Consider the following 21,334-nt stretch of genomic DNA (forward strand, 5'->3'; position numbering starts at 1 on the left):
GACCCAATGGCAGGCACTGGGGGACATGGCACTAAAGGAGGACAGCCGACCCAATGGCAGGCACTGGGGGACATGGCACTAAAGGGGGACAGCCGACCCAATGGCAGGCACTGGGGGACATGGCACTAAAGGGGGACAGCCGACCCAATGGCAGGCACTGGGGGACATGGCACTAAAGGGGGACAGCCGACCCAATGGCAGGCACTGGGGGACATGGCGGGACAGCCGACCCAATGGCAGGCACTGGGGGACATGGCGGGACAGCCGACCCAATGGCAGGCACTGGGGGACATGGAGGGGCTGATCCAATGGCAGGCACTGGGGGACATGGAGGGGCTGATCCAATGGCAGGCACTGGGGGACATGGAGGGGCTGATCCAATGGCAGGCACTGGGGGACATGGAGGGGCTGATCCAATGGCAGGCACTGGGGGACATGAAGGGGCTGATCCAATGGCAGGCACTGGGGGACATGGAGGGGCTGATCCAATGGCAGGCACTGGGGGACACGGAGGGGCTGATCCAGAGGCAGGCACTGGGGGACACGGAGGGGCTGATCCAATGGCACTGGGGGACACGGAGGGGCTGATCCAATGGCACTGGGGGACATGGAGGGGCTGATCCAATGGCACTGGGGAGACGGAGCTGATGGCACTGGGGGAACTGATGCACTTGGGCTGATCGCACAGGGGTCACGAAGGGTGTTGGGGACTGATGGCAGGGGGTCTGATGAGTGTTTATAAAGGAAAACAGTCTAATAATTCATTTTTTCTTATTAGACTACTCGATTAATCATAAAAAAATAATCAATAAAATAATCGTTTACTGCAGCCCTACCTACGAACGATAAATAGCACTGTTCATCCTGATCCTCCTGATTCATGCACATAAAGCTTGGACTACATCGCTTCAGTAATTCTTACTTGGGAAGTGAGAAGATGCAGCCACATAACAATCTAGACTTACAGGGGGTCATTTATAAAACAGAAATACACCTCTGGCTCAGATGGCGGTGTAAAGCTCCTTTGCACCACAATCTGCGACTTATCCCCTCTCACGCCAGGTCTAAAAAAGTGGGCATGGCGTGGGGATGGGGACGGGACGGTAGGCCCATCTCATTTACCATTTGCTACAGGTGTTTTAGGCGTAGAAAATGGTTTAAATTTAAGGCAGCAAGGAAGCGGTCTTACATTTAGACCGGCGGTGAATCCGCCAACGTTATGGAGAGGCTGGCACCACTCCGGTGGATCCATCCCCAGCGCAGGGCCTTATTAAACACGGCAATCTAGAATCTGTGGACATCTCGGTGACCATCCCTATCAGCACTTGTCACCCAGCATGTGGACCCGCTCCCCCTCGTATCTCAGTCTTCTGTGCCTTTCCTGTCAGCTCTTGGCGCAGGCCTTAAAGGGGTTGTCTGCTTTTTCGTATTGATGACCTATCCTCATAAATCCGGCTCTTCCGCTACTTTCATTACTAAGACCACCATAATCAGGACATAATGGTTTTATGGGAAGGGGTTAAAATAGTTTTTCACCTTGACAGCCTCTTATCCCGCTGTAGCCGACCAAGCGATCACTTAGGGCACATAATGCTCCAGCTTCCGAAACACGGGCACAAGTCAGGTCTGCCATAGTGAGAGCCGCTCATTCGGACTGCACACTGGGTCAGACACGGGTCCTCAGTGGGGGATCTCTCTCTACGACATGATGAGATGACCCCTTTAATTTTCAATTCAGTGCAATTAAACAGTGAGCAGTCTGTAATAAGGGAGTGTTTGAGCGAGATAAGACGGGCGCACACACACGGCACCCACAGTGGCGGTACATACCCAGATCTCTTTCTGCTGCGAGTCTATAAACAGCAGGTGAGTGGCGGTGAGGTACAACGTTCCAGAAGTCGACTTGTTGCTTGGGCTAAACCGATCCAATAGCTTCACCTGCTCCACCTAGAAGAACAAACAAGACGAGGCTGTTATGTAGGACTTTACAGGAGGCACAGCCTGCGCACGTAGAGCCTGGAAACATCATGTGGCTGCGTGCGGCCTCTCCCTGATTACTGACATCACTACCCACAGGGTTGAAGGTGCTGTCAAGGATAAGAAGAAAAGAGTTTTTAAGACTTTTTAAAAGCCTTGGCACATGACAATGGAAAATTGCCAAGCCAAATATCCATCCGAAGTCGGTTTGGGGTGCTCCCCCCTCGTCAGTACAGAGTAGGGTTCTGCCTGGATAAGTGTGATGCCTGGAATGCAGCTACTTTCACACTTGCGTTTGGTGCGGATCCGTCATGGATCTGCACAGACGGATCCATTCAGATAATGCAACCATCTGCATCCGTTCAGAGCGGATCCGTTTGTTTTATCTGTAACATAGCCAAAACGGATCCGTCTTAAACACTATTGAAAGTCAATAGAGGACGGATCCGTTTTCTATTGTGCCATATTGTGTCAGTGAAAACAGATTCGTCCCCATTGACTTACATTGTGTGTCAGGACGGATCTGTTTGTCTCAGTTGCGTCAAGCAGCGTCTTGGTGTCCACCTCCAGAGCGGAATGGAGACGGAATGGAGACAGGATGGAGGCAAACTGATGCATTCTGAGCGGATCCTTTTCCATTCAGAATGCATTAGGGCAAAACTGATCCGTTTCGGACCGCTTGTGAGAGCCCTGAACAGATCTTACAAACGGAAAGCCAAAACGCCAGTGTGAAAGTAGCCTTAGCTGTCCGTGGATGGATATCTGACCTGGCTATTTTCCCTTGTCCTGTCCCAAGTCTTGTTAAAAAGTCAGATTTTGACTCATAGAAAGTCACTTCCACAAGGTGGCGCCAGCAAGATAGTTCTCCTCTCAGGACATGCTTTTTTCTATATTGTCTTCCTATGGAGAATTGCCAATAAGTCTCCATACTGTAAAGCACTTCCAGTAAGTCTCCGCTCCAGGCTGGTCTCTTTAAAGAAGCACTGCCACAAAATTTTTTATTCTCTGACCTGTTAGAAAGGTACATGACTGTAGTTGTGAGTTATAACCTCCCTTCTAATCCTCAGCTGTGTCATGTGACCAACACTCTGATTTCCAAATAACACAGCAACTTTGTGGACAGGAAGCCAGTTTATCTACGTATTCCTATGGGAGCCTCAATGTCAGTCTCATAGGAATGAATAGGGAAGTAACGGACTTCCTGTCCTGTGTCAGTTGGAGATCACAGAGTTGGTCACATGACACAGCTGAGGCTCAGAAGGGAGGTTATAACAAATATAGTAACTGATGAGAAGATTACCTTCGCTACAATTTAAATCACGTACCTCAGAGAATAAAACATTTTGTGGGAGTGCTTTTTTTAAAGAAGGCCAGGACTGCCCAATCTGCACTCAAGAATTTTACTCTGTACTGATGAGGGGAAAACACCCCCAAAGAGCTGTGTACGGATGGATATCTGGCTTAGGCTACTTTCCCACTCGTGTTTTGGGCGGATAAGTCATGGATCTGAAAAAAACGGATCCATTGCAATAATACAACTGTCTGCATCCGTCATGAACTGATCTGTTTGTATTATCTGTAACATTGCCAAGACGGATTCGTCATGAACTCCATTGAAAGTCAATGGAGGACGGATCCGTTTTCTATTGTGCCAGATTCTGTCAGAGAAAACTGATCCATCCCCATTGACTTACATTGTGGGCCAGGACGGATCCATTTGGCTGTTTTGTCAAGCGGACAGCAGAACGCAGAGCGGAATGGAGACTGATTGGAGGCAAACTGATGCATTCTGAGCGGATCCTTATCCATTCAGAATGCATTAGGGCAAAACTGACCGCTTCTGAGAGTCTATGATGGATCTCACAAACAGAAAGCCAAAACGCGAGTGTGAAAGTAGCCTAAGCTGGTTTCCCTCGTCCTGTCCCAAGGCTTGTTAAAAAGTCGGATTGAGACTCATAGGGAGCCACTTCCACAAGGTGGCGCTGGTGAGATGGTTCTCTTTCCATTGAAGATACCTCTTTGCATATTGTTTCCCCATGGAGCATTGCCAATTATTATTATTAATATTATTATTTATTATTAAAGCGCCATTCATTCCATAGCGCTGTACATATGATAAGCGGTGCACATACATAATACAGACAATTGCACTAATCATAAACAAGACGAGTTACAAACTGGTACAGAAGGAAAGAGGGCCCTGCCCGTGAGGGCTTACAATCTACATGTTAAGTCTCGATACAGGACTGGTCTCTTTAATGGGGTTGTGCTGCCATTTATATTGACGACTTATCGTCAGGATAGGTCATCAATATCAGATTGGCGGGAGTCCGACACCCGGCAGCCCCACCGATTATCTGTCGGCGCTCCATGCCAGAGCTGTTTGCTGATGATTACACTACCCGCCATCTTGGAAGTCTCGACAGTGTAGTGTAATGAACAGGAAGCAGAGCTCGCATGGAGCGTCGCCTCCTCTTCTATTTCTTTGCGGAACGGACATACGGAAATAGAATGTTTTTTTGCGGACCCATTGAAATGAATGGTTCCGCATACGGTCTGCAGAAAAACTGGAATGGACACTGAAATGAGCCCTTAAGGAGAGCCAGCACCTAAGCTTCACCCTGGAAGTAGTGGTTTTCTTGGCTTTGTAAATCTTAAGACGCTGGTTACGGGAAGTGAACACCTTTTACGTCTGCACCAGAAAATACTCACAAAGTACAGGAAAAATCCGCCAAAGGCCTTGCCCTAGGGTTGTCACCTTTCCTAACAGTTTACGCAGGTAAATCGGGGGGTGGTTTTGATGGCGTGTTATTTGACACCAATGGTTTGAAGCAATTTTTTTAAAAGTGGTATCAATGTTTTCTGTCATTTTTTAAATAAAATGCAGCGAGAATGATGCACAGGCCACGTTTACTAAAGTGTTTGCACCTGTTTTTAGTCCAAAAATGTTGCCTTGGACAATCTTTTTTTTTTGTCGCATTTACTACTGAAATTGTGCACGTTTTTGAAACTTTTGCGCCTCGTTCACCTATTTTGAGTTTTTTTGACTAATTTAGGCTACTTTCACACTAGCGTTCGGGTTTCCGTTCGTGAGCTCCGTTTGATGGAGCTCACGAGCGGACCCGAACGCAGCCGTCCAGCCCTGATGCAGTCTGAATGGAGGCGGATCCGCTCAGACTGCATCAGTCTGGCGGCGTTCAGCCTCCGCTCCGCTCGCCTCCGCACGGACAGGCGGACAGCTGAACGCTGCTTGCAGCGTTCGGGTGTCCGCCTGGCCGTGCGGAGGCGTGCGGATCCGTCCAGACTTTCAATGTAAGTCAATGGGGACGGATCCGTTTGAAGATGCCACAATGTGGCTCAATCTTCAAGCGGATCCGTCCCCCATTGACTTTACATTGAAAGTCTGGACGGATCCGTACGAGGCTATTTTCACACTTAGCTGTTCTATGCTAAAAATAATGCAGACGGATCCGTACTGAACGGAGCCTCCGTCTGCATTATTATGGGCGGATCCGTTCAGAACGGATCCGCCCGAACGCTAGTGTGAAAGTAGCCTTAGATGTTTTCTATCTTTTTCTGGTCCAACTTGTTTTCTGATCATTTATGAAGGTGCACCTTATTTTGTCTAATTTCTACTTCACCCCAGGGATGGCCTACTTATCTTTGTCCGTTTTTATTAAAATTCTCACTTTCCGTGAGACATACGATTTTTTGCCATAAAGATGTGACTTTTTTCATGCATAAGTAAATTAGACAAATCTAAGGGTCCATTCACACGTCCGTAGTGTATTGCGGACCCGCAATACACCCAGCCAGCACCCCAATAGAACTGCCTATTCTTGTCCGCAATTGCGGACAAGAATAGGACATGTTCTATTTTTTTCCGGAGCCGCACTGTGTGCTGTCTGCATCCATTCCTGCCCCATAGAGAATGAATGGGTCCGCACCCGTTCCGCAATTTGCGGAACGGATGCAAACCCATTCTACGTACGTGTGAATGGACCCCAAGTGAATATGAACCGGTCCTACTGAAAAACCACCACCGGAGGTCAGACTAATAAAAATACGCTGAGTCTAATTTATCAACTGCTAGGCGACTTTTAATAAATACTCGGCAAAACAAAGACAGTCAAATAAAATACGCCTGTCTAATTCTATGGCCAAAAAGATAAATGTGCCCCCATGTGTGAACAGGCGTAATGAATGAGCCCTTCTGGAGAAGCAAATAACCATAAGGCCAGGAAAAATACTCTAACGGGTGCGATGTGTGAGGTGAACGCATTGCACCCGCACTGAATCCCGACCCATTCATTTCTATGGGGCTGTGCGTTGCGTGAAAATTGCAGCATGCTCTATTTTGTGCGTTTTTCACGCAATGCAGGCCCCATAGAAGTGAATGGGGGTGCGTGAAAATCGCAAGCATCCGCAAGCAAGTGCGGATGCGGTGCGATCTTCACGCACAGTTGCTAGGAGACGATCGGGATGGGGACCCGATCATTATTATTTTCCCTTATAACATAGTTATGAGGGAAAAAAAATATAGCATTCTTAATACAGAATGCTTAGTACAATAGGGCTGGAGGGGTTAAAAAATGAATACTATTTAACTCACCTTAATCCACTTGCTCGCGCAGCCGGCATCTTTTCTGTCTTCTTTGCTGTGTACAGGAAAGGGACCTGTGGTGACGTCACTGCGGTCATCACATGGTCCGTCACATGATCCATCATCATGGTAAAAGATCATGTGATGGACCATGTGATGACCGCAGTGACGTCACCGCAGGTCCTTTTCCTGTGAACAGCAAAGATGAAGACAGAAGAGAAGCCGGTCTGCGCAAACAAGTGGATTAAGGTGAGTTAAATATTTTTTTATTTTTTTTAACCCCTCCAGCCCTATTGTACTAAGCATTCTGTATTAAGAATGCTATTATTTTCCCTTATAACCATGTTATAAGGGAAAATAATAAAATCTACACAACACCTAACCCAAACCCGAACTTCTGTGAAAAAGTCCAGTTTTGGATCTTGGTACCAAACATGCCGATTTTTCTCACGCGTGTGCAAAACGCATTACAATGTTTTGCACTCGCGCTAAAAAATCGCGCATTTTCCCGCAACGCACCCGTATCCTATCTGGGCCAAAAACATGACGCCCGTGTGAAAGAGGCCTAAGGCCTTATGCACAGAACCGTTCAGTTTTTTTGCAGATCCCCAAAACACGGAAGCCGCCCGTGTGCCTTCCGCAATTTGCGGAGTGGAACAGGCGGGCCATTGTAGAAATGCCTATTCTTGTCCGCAAAGTAAAAAGCATCCCTCGGCGCAAGGAACCAACCAATAGCGGATGATGTATCTTCAAAAGGAATTTATTGCAAACACACAACGCGTTTCGGGGAAAGAATCCCCTTCATCAGGTGAAAATAATGCATTATTTTCACCTGATGAAGGGGATTCTTTCCCCGAAACGCGCTGTGTGTTTGCAATAAATTCCTTTTGAAGATACATCATCCGCTATTGGTTGGTTCCTTGCGCCGAGGGATGCTCTTTCCTTTTTACTTCATTCCAATCCTCCATGTGGGCCTAGGCACGTCTACCTGAGGACACCTACATCCGTGGCTGCATACCTACCTTCACATTGGGGATTAAACTCATCTCAGACACGTCCAAATTAGTGTTGTGCCTATCATTGCACAACACAAAAAGGTGAGCCTCCTATATTGGAGTACATTCCATATTTCCAAACGTTTTTACCCTAAGGTGCGCCCTGTCTCTCTGTTTATACAGTAAACAACTTGCCTCTATACGTTATTGTTGTCCGCAAAACAGACAAGAATAGGACAGGTTATATTTTTTTTGCAGGGCCACGGAACGGAGCAACGGATGTGGACAACACACGGAGTGCTATCCGCATCTTTTGCGGCCCCATTGAAGTGAAACTGCGGCTCAGATGCGGACCAGAACAACGGTGGTGTGCATGAGGCCTAAGCCTAATTACTGGCTGCCCCTGAACCGTGCGGCTCTATGCAGGAGCCTGGTTTGCCCTGCTTCATCTGGTAAAACAATTTGAAAACAATCGTTATGGCGGCTAAAAATGACTGACACAATGTATTCAGCACAAATTACGGTAAATACTTGCACCTGCCTGATGATGGCAAAGCTGACGAGGCCGGGTACTCTGCTCATATCATGGTAGAGCAGGGATGCCCAACCTGCAGCCCTCCAGCTGTTTTAAAACTACAACTCCCAGCATGCCTTAATAGCTGTAAGCTGTCCAGGCATCCTGGGAGTTGTAGTTATGCAACAGCTGGAGGGCTGCAGGTTGGGCATCCCTGCGGTAGAGTCTTCCATCAGACACATACAGACCAAAAGTTTGGACACACCTTCTCATTCAAAGAGTTTTCTTTATTTTCATGACTATGAAAATTGTAGATTCACACTGAAGGCATCAAAACTATGAATTAACACATGTGGAATTATATACATAACAAAAAAGTGTGAAACAACTGAAAATATGTCATATTCTAGGTTCTTCAAAGTAGCCACCTTTTGCTTTGATTACTGCTTTGCACACTCTTGGCATTCTCTTGATGAGCTTCAAGAGGTAGTCACCTGAAATGGTTTTCACTTCACAGGTGTGCCCTGTCAGGTTTAATAATTGGGATTTCTTGCCTTATAAATGGGGTTGGGACCATCAGTTGCGTTGTGGAGAAGTCAGGTGGATGCACAGCTGATAGTCCTACTGAATAGACTGTTAGAATTTGTATTATGGCAAGAAAAAAGCAGCTAAGTAAAGAAAAACGAGTGGCCATCATTACTTTAAGAAACGAAGGTCAGTCAGTCCGAAAAATTGGGAAAACTTTGAAAGTGTCCCCAAGTGCAGTCACAAAAACCATCAAGCGCTACAAAGAAACTGGCTCACATGCGGACCGCCCCAGGAAAGGAAGACCAAGAGTCACCTCTGCTGCGGAGGATAAGTTCATCCGAGTCACCAGCCTCAGAAATCGCAGGTTAACAGCAGCTCAGATTAGAGACCAGGTCAATGCCACACAGAGTTCTAGCAGCAGACACATCTCTAGAACAACTGCTAAGAGGAGACTGTGTGAATCAGGCCTTCATGGTAGAATATCTGCTAGGAAACCACTGCTAAGGACAGGCAACAAGCAGAAGAGACTTGTTTGGGCTAAAGAACACAAGGAATGGACATTAGACCAGTGGAAATCTGTGCTTTGGTCTGATGAGTCCAAATTTGAGATCTTTGGTTCCAACCACCGTGTCTTTGTGCGATGCAGAAAAGGTGAACGGATGGACTCTACATGCCTGGTTCCCACCGTGAAGCATGGAGGAGGAGGTGTGATGGCGTGGGGGTGCTTTGCTGGTGACACTGTTGGGGATTTATTCAAAATTGAAGGCATACTGAACCAGCATGGCTACCACAGCATCTTGCAGCAGCATGCTATTCCATCCGGTTTGCGTTTAGTTGGACCATCATTTATTTTTCAACAGGACAATGACCCCAAACACACCTCAAGGCTGTGTAAGGGCTATTTGACCATGAAGGAGAGTGATGGGGTGCTGCGCCAGACGACCTGGCCTCCACAGTCACCGGACCTGAACCCAATCAAGATGGTTTGGGGTGAGCTGGACCGCAGAGTGAAGGGCCAACAAGTGCTAAGCATCTCTGGGAACTCCTTCAAGACTGTTGGAAGAACATTTCAGGTGACTACCTCTTGAAGCTCATCAAGAGAATGCCAAGAGTGTGCAAAGCAGTAATCAAAGCAAAAGGTGGCTACTTTAAAGAACCTAGAATATGATATATTTTCAGTTGTTTCACACTTTTTTTGTTATGTATATAATTCCACGTGTTAATTCATAGTTTTGATGCCTTCAGTGTGAATCTACAATTTTCATAGTCATGAAAATAAAGAAAACTCTTTGAATGAGAAGGTGTGTCCAAACTTTTGGTCTGTACTGTATAACAGGAGCTTTTCCTGATAGAGGTAGAGCTACAGTGTAATGTGAACAGAGCCTTAGGGTCCATTCACACGTCCGTATGTGTTTTGCGGACCACACATTGCCGGCACTCTCATAGAAAATGCCTTTCAGACAAGAATAGGACATGTTCTATTTTTTTGCGGGACAGGAGTGCGGATCCGGAAGTGCGGATCAGCAAATGCGGACAGCACATTCCGGCCCCACTGAAAAAAAAAATGGGTCTGCACCTGTTCCGCAAAATTACGGAACGGATGCTGACCTATTTTGCAGACGTGTGAATGGACCCTTACCTGTAGTATGCTTATTATTGTTACTCCTATTGGTTGATTTAAATATGCATAAGGGCTCTTGCAAACAAACGCATTTTCTTTCCTTGTCCGTTCCGGTATTTTTGCGGACCGTATAGGGAACCATTCATTTCAATGGGTCCGCAAAAAAATGGAAGTTACTCTGTGTGCATTTCGTTTCTGTTCCGCAAAAAAAGTAGAACATGTGCTATTATTGTCTGTATAACGGACAAGGATAGGACTGTTCTATTAGGGGCCAGATGTTCCATTCCGCATAATACGTTATGCACACAGACGTCATCCATATTTTTTGCGGATCAAAACTGGTGTAAAGGAAAACAGTCTTAGTTGCTCATAGCAACCAATCAGATTCTTCAGAGCCGATTTTCAGAATGGGCAACTAAGCCGGTTCCAGCTCCCCCAGTAAAGTTTGCCTTATGGCAGCTGCAATGAATAGGAACTGATATGCCAAATGTGCCCAAGGAATAATACAACCCTCGTGCCCCCCCCCCCTTCGTGCCAGAGAGAGCTATATAAAGAGCCTTTTATGAGAGTGAAGTGTTATCCTGCAGTACAATAAAGCCGCCATCTGTCATTAAAGAGAACCTGTCACCTCTCCTGACATGTCTGTTTTAGTAACTACCTGCACTGTAATAATTCTGGAGCATCTAGTCTTCTCCAGGATGTGCCATTACTCTATAATCCCTGCTAGAAGCTATGAATGCTAACAGTTTGGGATAAAGATCCAGATGGGTGTTACCAGTTGGGGGGGGGGTCCCTTTGCAAGATGCCAATATCTAATCAGTGCCGCCTATGTCAGACTGTGCATGAACACAGCCAGAAGAACTTTTATTGCAGACTGCTAGCAATTCATTCATAAAATTCTAGAGGGAATAATAGAGGGGACAACACATTACAGAGGCATAAGAATAGATGCTCCAGAATTGTTATTACATGGGGAAGGGAAGTAGTTACTAAAACAGACATGGAGAGGAGGCAGGACCTTTTTTTAATCTCACCCTCTAATGAAATAACTCTGCAGACTCTATCCCAGTCTACACAGCAAAGTGAAAAGTGAGAAGCAGAAAACTGGAATTGTCAGCCCATTGGGTATGCTCCGGTGGCAATTTTGAAAACCCAAAATACTAAAAATAAAAAGATTCTAGAAAAAAAATGACTGACATATCATTTTCTGATGATACATTTTCTGTTATGGATGGTTCTTACATCTGAACATGAATCTATGTTCTTTTCTTAAAAATGCATTCATATTGTCTGTTATGACTAGGGCTTTGTCTCATTACAGGAGTCCCTGACTCGTGAGGGGCTGTCCCCACAGGTGAAGAAGTGCCCACCTGCTGCTATTGACAAGGCCAAACTCCTCTCCAAGTAGTGGTGCAAGCGCAGCGGCTCTACTTCTGCTTTCAGAGCAGCGACTGTTCATGTGCTACTACCCGGAAGTGTAGCGGTCCATGTGCCGTCGCTGCTCCAGTAGCGGAAGCAGAGCCTCTGCGCCTGTGGCGCTACTCTGAAAAGCAGTGCAGGCGCGAGATGTCAGGCCCTATCAATCAAGTAGCAGGTGTGAGATTCTTTATCGGCGGGGACAGCTCCTCACAGGTGAAGATCTCTTGCTCATCCTGAGTTAAGACATATCACTAGGATATGCTTCAACAGTCTTAAGGGTGGTGGTTCAACCTCTAGGACCCTCTAGTCCTCCGGCTCACTGACGGTACAGGCATCTGCATTCACTCCTGTTCCCCGGCTGTACGGGTAAGCTCCAATGAAATAAAGGTCAGGAGCACTGCTGAGCAAGGAAAAACTAAAGAAACCGTCTCTGGTCCTCCTGACCCTGATGTGCTTACATGGCTGCAGCAGTGATGTGCCTGTATAACTCCTGTCACCTGGTCACAGTGGCTTCGTGCCATATACCCTTGAGGCCAGTGACTGGTGGCAGCAGTCATGTCCAGTATACAGGCACATTATGAACATGATGGCTGCAGAGTGAGAAAAATCTGTGATGGCGCTACAGTGGTGGGGTTCGAACCATTGAATCAGGGGCGGACTGGGAACTTAAAAGGGGTTATCCAACTCCTATAATGCCGCCACCCCCCCCCCCCCCCCCGAAATGCCCGGGCCCCTCACACTGCTTATACTTACCTTGCTCCCTGGCACCTGCGTAGCTCCTGATGCCTGCGCAGCCGCATCTCGCGGGTGATGCTAGGGAGGCTAGTCACTGTCACAGTCTGCTATTGCCTGCCCCCCCCATCCCCTGCCGGGGAGCAGTATGACCTGTATGAGGTGCCTGGGCATTTTGGGGGGGATTATAGGGGTTGGATAACACCTTTAAAGTGGCCCTTAAAATGTTTTAAAAAATGTGGCCCCATGTTGTAGGCAGATCCAGATTGACAGAAGGTGAGCAACACAAGTAGGCAGGACCAACACAAGTAGGCAGGGCCTGTAGTATAAAATACCGCCCCAGCAGAACCTAATACCACAGTGCAGCATAAAATACTACCGCCTGCATCGCAGTATTCAATTGTATCCCTTTTCTGAGGACAGCGATACAGTTGAATTTAGGAGGGGGGCCTGCGGCTGCTGGCCAGGGGCATAAGTAGCTGATGCTAATGCTAAGAGCATGAAATCATTGATTAAAAAGCTGGCGGCCATGAGGAGGGCTCGGACGTCCCCCCCCCCCCCCCCCCCGGGCATTAGCCCACCGGGGAATTTCTCTGTAGGTCTATGGCCAGTCCACCCCTGCAGTCAATATAACTTCATTTTAACACTTTTACGCCCATTTTTTACTGGTAATAATAATCAGAACCAACTGTTGCCTCTCCATCGGGTTTGAGGTGCCAGGGTCCATAACTCAGCAGGACGTGACCAGCTTTCTCTTGTTTCAGCCGATTCGTTCACAAAACTCACCCCCTGACAACAATGAGGTCATTCAGCTGAGATTACAACAAAGAAAGCGGAAGCATTGGCCAACAACAGACGCGGTCACTGCCACAACCGTACAAGCAGGAAGCCATGCCAAGCGCACAGAGCCATTCACAGCGTGCCAGGGGATTACAAGTCATGGCAGTGTGACACACTGACCCCTCATCCTGCGGGGGCACTGTTTATTATAGTCACCCAAACTGCAGAATGTCACATCACAGTGCAGGTTCACCTATGACCACAGGGTAGATGTAATCTACATATCATACCGATCCGGAGCTACAGCCTGTAGTACAGTAATCCAGAGCTGCATCCTTAAAGGGGTTGTCTCACCCCATCAAGTGGTATTTATCATGTAGAGACAACCCCTTTAATTCTGCTGGCTGATATTAAAGGGGTTGTCCCATCTCACACATAGGATATGCCACCAATGTCAGATAGGTAGGACCTGCACCTACCTCTAGAACTGGACCCTTAAAGTCAATGAGGGCACACCCTTCATTTACTTCTATGGGAGTGCCATAGAGGTGAATAGAGAGGGGGCAGCGCTTGCGCTGTGCGCTCTCCATTAACTTCTAAGGAAGTTCCAGAAGTAGCCAAGTGTGTTCATGCAGCTCTTTTCGGAACTCCCATAGAAGTGAATGGACAGCATGCTGCGAAAGCACAGTGCGCTCTCCTTTGGTTTGGGGGTCCCGTTCTATAGTAAGGTGCAGGTCTCAGAGGTGGGAGCCGCACCTATCTGACATTGGTGACATATCCTAGCGGGATGCCAACCATGTCTGAGATGGGCCTGGAAAACAGTTTATCCAGGTGCTGATGTCCACATCTAGCAAAGGTGGGCAAGTCCTTGGGGGAGGCATAATGGGCCATTCTGTAGTCTTAAAAATGCACTGAATTAACAGGAACCGCCTGTAGTGCCCCCAGGGGCAGATTACTCAAAGTGGCCCTGAAAAAAAAAAACGTACAGGTAGCCCCATGTTGTAGGCGGGGCCAAACTGGTAGAAGATGCAGCCAAGCAGGAGGGGTCAGCAAACCATTATGCACGGTCATAATGCTGGCGGGCTGGGCCGATGCAAACTATGAGCCTTTCACTAGACAGCTCTAATGTACAGGTAAGCAAAGTGTGGCACTGGTAGACGGGGCCAAAGCAAGAACTGTAGCTGATGGGAACACGCCAATAGGTCAGCACACTAGCGGATGGTCGCACGCATCAGTTATGTGGGGGGGACATATCAGACAAACAGATTACAATGTCAATTTTTAAGTTGGAAGTTTTGAGGCATTCATGTTGCAGCATAAGTGACATGATGATAATGGCGGCACAGCAGGGTGCCACCTTTCACAACAAAAGTTTATATGGTCAAAAAGTTTTTTTTTCTGCTTTTTACTCCCTACTTCCCGGAGCCATAACTTTTTTATTTTTCCATTAACTTAGGGCTCATGCACACGACCGTATGTATTTTGCTAGGTAAAGATGCTGTACATTGGGATAGAGGGCAGGACCCTGATGTAGTAGGTCTGGATTTTGGGGTAGGAACCAAGGTTTATCTGTCCCCAGGTTTTGAAGCAAGAGAAACCAAGACCTTTTTGGCCAATAAGGAGCAATCATTATCACTTGTGCCCCTTCTTCTCGTATTTTCATCAGGGTCTTTGCAATCAGGGAGAATGGTGGAAAGGCGTAGAGATGTCCCCTGGGCCATGTTAGTGAGAGGGCATCCGCGTGATTTTTCTTCTCCTTGGGGCAGATGGAGTAGAAATCTTCCTGTTCTGTCTCGATGCAAACAGATCTAATACCAGAAGTCCCTACTTTTCTGTGATCTGATGGAAAATCCTCTGATTTAACGACCATCCCCCCTCTCTGAGAGAATGCCTGCTGAGAAAGTCCGCTAAGACGTTTTCTTCTCCTCTTAAGTGAACTGCTGAAATGGACTTTAGGTTGTCCTCTAGCCATATAAATATTTTTCTTGAGATGGCCCCCAAGGATTTGCTCCTTGTTCCCCGCTGCCGGTTTAGATACGCCACTGTTGTCGCATTGTCGGACAACACCTTGACGTGGTGGTGTTGGATAGCTGGTTTCAAGTTTAAGAAGGCTTGGAAGACCGCTGCCAATTCTCTCAGATTTGACGAGGCTGAAGACATCTGCGTGCTCCATCTCCCCTGTGTTACTGATGCTGAGTATGAGCTCCCCAGCTGTTGCTGCTGGCGTCGGTGGTGACTGTAATTAGATCCCTTGGTCGCTACTGTACCCCAGCTTTTAGATGTTTCTCCACCATCCACCAACCTAGGGATTTCTTTACCTGATTTGGAATCTTTATTCTCTTTCCTAAGGAACTCTGCGTCCCAGGATGAAAGACTGTAGGATCCTGGTGTGGGCCTAGGCCCAACTCACCGAGGATATTGTTGATGTTAGAAGTCCCAGTAAGCCCATGACGTCTCTTATAGATGCTGTTCTGCCCGAACAAAAGATTGTCACTCGAACTATCAGGCTTGTTAGCTTTTCCTGCGGTAAAAAGGAAGATAGACGACGGTGTGTCCAGGAGTACACCCCCAATTTTTTTTTTGCTGACATGGAACTAGCTTTGACTTCTCTTGATTGATGAACCACCCTAAAGCCCCTTTCACACGGGCAAGTTTTCCGCACTGAATCAGGACCCATTCATTTCTATGGGGCTTGTCACACGAGCTGTGATTTTCACGCATCACTTGTGCATTGCGTGAAAATCGCAGCAAGCTCTATTTTGTGCGTTTTTCACGCAACGCACGCCCCATAGAAGTGAATGGGGCTGCGTGAAAATCGCAAGCATCCGCGGATGCGGTGCGATTTTCAGGCACGGTTGCTAGGAGACGATCGGGATGGGGACCCGATCATTATTATTTTCCCTTATAGCATGGTTATAAGGGAAAATAATAGCATTGTGAATACAGAATGCATAGTACAATAGTGCTGGAGGGGGTTAAAAAAATAAAATAAAATAAAAATAATTTAACTCACCTAATCCACTTGATCTCGCAGCCCGGCTTCTCTTCTGTCTTCTTCTTTGCTGTGTACAGGAAAAGGACCTGTGGTGACGTCACTCCGGTCATCACATGGTCCATCACCATGGTAAAAGATAATGTGATGGACCATGTTATGACCGGAGTGACGTCACCACAGGTCCTTTTCCTGTACACAGCAAAGAAGAGAAGCCGGGCTGCGCAAACAAGTGGATTAAGGAGAGTTAAAAAAAATGTTTAACCCCTCCAGCGCTATTGTACTATGCATTCAGAATGCTATTATTTTCCCTTATAACCATGTTTAAAATAACCATGCTTAAAATTATATCGCCCACCCCTAGTTCTTACATTTATATATTAATAGTATGGGCATTTGGGATGCGATGACTACAATGAGCTTTATTTTTAATATGAGGAAAGAGTCATTTGAATGTTTAGATTTATTTTATTTTTTTACTTTTTTCATTTTTCAGACCTTAAAGATGACCTTTCATGGGTCCGAACATTGTATATGGACATGTAGAGCGGCGCCCGGGGATCTCACTGCACTTACTATTATCCCTGGGCACCACTCAGTTCGCCCGCTGTGGCCCCATTTCCTTCTCCTGCGCTGTATGGTAATTGCTACTATCGGTTCACCATGGAGGAGTCTGCCTTGTTTCTCCCTGGGCGTTCCTTCTCCTTGGCTGTAGCGCTGTTCAATCGCAGCGCAGAGCGTCACAGCAAGGGAGAAAAAAAACATACCTTCTCCCAGGCTGTGAGCTCTGCAATTGAAAGGTCCTCCTTAACATACTAATGGGAGATTCACTGTGTTCCTATAGAGCCCAGCGACAGACGGGCCTCCATAAGAACATCACTGTGGAAGGCCTCAGATCCTTCAGAAGGCCCAAAGCTGTCACCATAACAACTGGACGGCTCCCTTGATCTTAGTTCCAATAAATGTTGATGGCGCTGCCTTATGAGTGTAGAGTTCCAATCCCAGATCCTTATTCCAAATGCGCAGTCGTTTCACCTTGTAGCCAAACAATCGGTTTCCAGAGGCTGGTGCACTCACGTACACCTGCACCCTAGAGGGAAGTTATAACACAAATAGTGAAGTTCCACCAGGTAGTTCAGCAATTCGCAGGTTTTATTCTACTTAGGACATAAATTTTCAGCCTTAAAATCAATATGTTTTCATCAAAAGTCCACCCAACCCGGGTTGGGTGGACTTTTGATCAAAACATATTGATTTTAAGGCTGAAATTTGATGTCCTTTTGTAAGTAGAATAAAACCTGCGAATTGCTGAACTACCTGGTGGAACTTCACTATTTGTGTTATAACTTCCCTCCAGGGTGCAGGTGTACGTGAGTGCACCAGCCTCTGGAAACCGATTGTTTGGCTACAAGGTGAAACGACTGCGCATTTGGAATAAGGATCTGGGATTGGAACTCTACACTCATAAGGCAGCGCCATCAACATTTATTGGAACTTTGACTGTGAAACGAACTTTACCCACGTCGCTTGGTGGGTCTGCAGCGCCGATAAGTAACCACAAAGATTAGAGACTGCTTGTATTTTAGGCTCCCTTGATCTTGACGCGGGGGAACCGTTTGGACACCGGAAGTGCAAAGATCCCTGGGAAATACGCATCAGATGTCGTGGTCTTAATTGACCACAGCATCTGAGGGGTTAAATGTCCGTTATCGGCGATGACCTAGCCGACACCAGGCATCCCCACAGTCAGCTGGTTTTGGAGGTGCTGGTAATAACACAGTGAGCGGAGTCAGAAGCATACCGTCTACGGCATAGTACTGCAGCTCACCTCCAATTCCAAGTACTGTTGTGTTTCTGGCGCTGGTAGCTACCAAGAACAACTAATCGTAGGGGGGTCAGGTGTCGGACCGCCACCGGTCTGATATTGATGACTGTAAAACTGTCAAGTAGACCGGTAACCTCTGTTTTAGTAACTAGTAGCATTCCCCACATAATAACAATTCTGGAGCTTCTATTCTTATGTCTCTCTGTTGTGCCTTTCCTTTATTAATCCTGCTAGAAGTTATGAATGAATTGCTAGCAGTTTGCAATGAAGGTCCAGATGGGTGTTACCAGTTGGAGATGTGTTCCTGCACAGTCTGACAACATCCGATCAGTGCTGCATAGGGACCCCCTCCCCCCAACTGGTAACACCTTGATTGCAAACTGCCAGTAATTAATTCATAAATTCCATCAGGAATAATAAAGGAATGGCATCTTAGAGGCGTCATAAGAATAGATCCGCCGGAACTGTTATTACATGAGGACCTTCCGGATTGCGGACCCATTCAAGTGAGTGGGTTCCACATCTGTGATGTGGGGTGCACACGGACGTTGCCCGCATATTGCGGACCTGCTATTTGAGAGCCGCAATATGGGCACTGGCTGACAACGGCCGTGTGCGTGAGACCTAAAGAGGGATTCTAAAATGTAGGCTCCCCTCTGATGGTGCTGTGGGGAACTGGAACCTCGTCCATTGCCCTGAGAACCGGAGCCTGTGGAAACACTTCATGGATTTACTCATCAGAGTGAGGACCCTCCTAGACCATCGCCACCGAGACGTCAGAGCTCAGCAAGGCCGGACGGTCCGACGCAGAGCTGGCAGTGACATCAAATCCTCAACACGGGTCAGTTTCCAAAGTTTAGAGAGGACCCGTCCCCTCTCCTGACATGTCTGCTTTAGTATCTACTTGAATCCCCCCCCATGTAATAACAATTCTGGAGCATCTATTATTATGTCTGTATGTTGTGCCATTCCTGTATTATTCCTGCTAGAAGTTTACAAATAAAGTGCCAGCAGTCTGCAGTAAGGGTACTGCTGGGTGTTACCGGTAGTGGGCGTGTCTTACTCTGCACAATCAGTGCTGCCAGTGTCAGACTGTGCAGGGACACACCCACAACTGGTAACACCCATCTGTACCTTTACTGCAAGCTACTAGCAAATCATTCATAATTCTTCAGACCCTTTCAGTTATTTCACATTTTGGCACCTTTTTTTCCCGCCTTTTGCTAAAATGAGGTTTTCCCCATCATTCTGCACCTGATACCCCATAGTGAGCAGGTGAAATCAGAGTGGATGACGAGGCGGCTCTGCTGTTCTGTACCTCCCATAGAAGTGAATGGAGAGAGAGACGCACGGATGCCGTCCGCATACAGCAGTCACTTCACCAAGCCAGTCCCGGGAGGTCTCCAGGTCCGGAGACATTTTTTGGCATGTAACCTGTGATTGCTTCCTTGGGACCCTAAGCCACATACATGTCTGTGGTGGGAGCACCCCTTTAACATCTCAGTGGGGGAGATTTATCAAACTGGTGTAAAGTAGAACTGGCTTAGTTGCCCATAGCAACCAATCAGATTGCTCCTCTCATTTTGCACAGCTTCAAAAGGTGGAATCTGATTGGTTGCTAGGGGCAACTAGACCAGTTCTACTTTACACCAGTTTGATAAATCTCCCCCAGTATGTTTCTGGAGCATGTGAAGGAACATACAGTCTCCGTGCCTTACTGTAGGCAAATTCCGCTTGGATTTAAGGCATTTCTATCACAGATCGGGCAGCAAGTCCGTCATTAGCCCCCGTTGTGGCGCCATGGAAGCAAATCACAGCTTTTCACCCTGGAATCGGTGGCAATAATGAATATTCATAATTCCGGGAGCGAGAATGGGCTACGGCCTGCCACCCCCAGCGTATGAACACGGCCTCAGGGTCCATTCACATGTCCGGACCCATTCATTCTCTATGGGGCCGGAAGAGAGGCGGACAGCACACGGTGTGTTGTTCGCATCCGCATTTCCGGAGCATGGCCCCAATCAAGAATAGGCAGCTCTATGGGGCGTGGCGGCCGGCTGTATTGCGGATACAGACGTGTGAACGGACCCTTAAAGGTACAGCATGGCTCATAAGACCATACACAGGGCCAATCAGCTCATCGCAAACCACCCTAAGGCCTTGTTCACATTTCCGAGGTGTGATGGCTGCACCTCCCGCTGACAGCGCTCGTACCAATTGATTTTAATGTGTTTGTTCACACATCAGTATTTTTTTTGGTCAAGTTTTTTTTACTTGACCATGGGGTGGACATGCGCTACTTTGGTCCCATTGCAGTCTATGGGGACGTGAAAAAAGACAGACACGCAGATGGCGTCCGTGTTTGCTGTTTTTCGCTGACCACTGATAGGAGAGGCTCTGGAAGTTAATTTTCAGATGACAGACACGCGTACGAAACACGGATGAAACACAAACTGATTTTTTTCACGGAGGTCAAGCGGACACGGAAATGCGAATGAGGCCTAAAAGCGTGGAGGACATTACTAGGTCCATTGGTTACCCTGAAAAGACCTCGGGGGAGATTTATCAAAACTGGTGTAAAGTAGAACTAGCTTAGTTGCCCATAGCAACCAATCAGCTTTCACCTTTCATTTCCCAAAGGGGCTCTGAAAAATGAAAGGTGGAATCTGATTGGTTACTAAGGGCGACTGAGCCAGTTTTGATAAATCTCCCCCCTATAGCTATACGTTACTGAATGCAGCCCTATAGAATGTACATTGAGCCTGGCTGGCACTCGGGTGGGTGCTGCCCTGGCATGAACAGTGGTGAATGCAGCGCTCCCGCTGTGACACTGCACAACAACTCCCAGCATCCATCACAGTACCTTGGTGGTCCGGATGTGCTCCATCTCCGGGCTCTTCTATGGGATGCGCCCGGTGTCAGCCCGCAGTCTCCCCGCTTCCTGCTGCGGGAGCCGCACACACTTCCTGCTATGATCACTGCACCTCGGAATGACACACAGCGGCCCGGGCTGCGGCGGCGCCGTGCGCCCTGTGTGTACAACAGCGTCACCGTGTGGGCAACATTTCATATTGCACTCAATGGTCTCACTGCCTGAAAAATAATCTGGGGTTTGATGTCTACCGAGAGGGTACAATGTTATCCACAATGACACACATTTCAGTGAAATCATCTATTATGAAATTATTTTATTCCTATGAACATATGTCACAGCTCTTTATACTGGGAATATAGACGTGTGCGTCATAGCCCTGTCGGGTCCAGACCGCCGTTACGATCTCCGTCTGCAAAAAATGGACGTATCTAGACGTCATTTTTTTCAGACCCATTCATTAGAATGAATGAGTC

The 21,334-nt window shown here is 47.3% G+C and overlaps 1 protein-coding gene across 1 annotated transcript in view; it reads right to left on the reverse strand.

Annotated features, from left to right (window-relative positions):
• The window catches only part of MTMR6 (myotubularin related protein 6), a 68,080-nt gene extending 47,083 nt beyond the window's left edge, over positions 1-20,997 (reverse strand). The window contains exons 1-2 of the mRNA XM_044292667.1: positions 20,850-20,997; positions 1,831-1,947 (exon numbers count right to left, since the gene is read on the reverse strand). Of these exons, the coding sequence (XP_044148602.1) occupies positions 1,831-1,947; positions 20,850-20,873 (141 nt within the window). The 5' untranslated portion in view covers positions 20,874-20,997. The remainder of the gene's footprint in view (positions 1-1,830; positions 1,948-20,849) is intronic.
• Between the last annotated feature and the right edge of the window lie 337 nt (positions 20,998-21,334).

This window comes from Bufo gargarizans, chromosome 1 (assembly GCF_014858855.1).
Source record: "Bufo gargarizans isolate SCDJY-AF-19 chromosome 1, ASM1485885v1, whole genome shotgun sequence".
NCBI classification, from domain to species: Eukaryota; Metazoa; Chordata; class Amphibia; order Anura; family Bufonidae; genus Bufo; species Bufo gargarizans.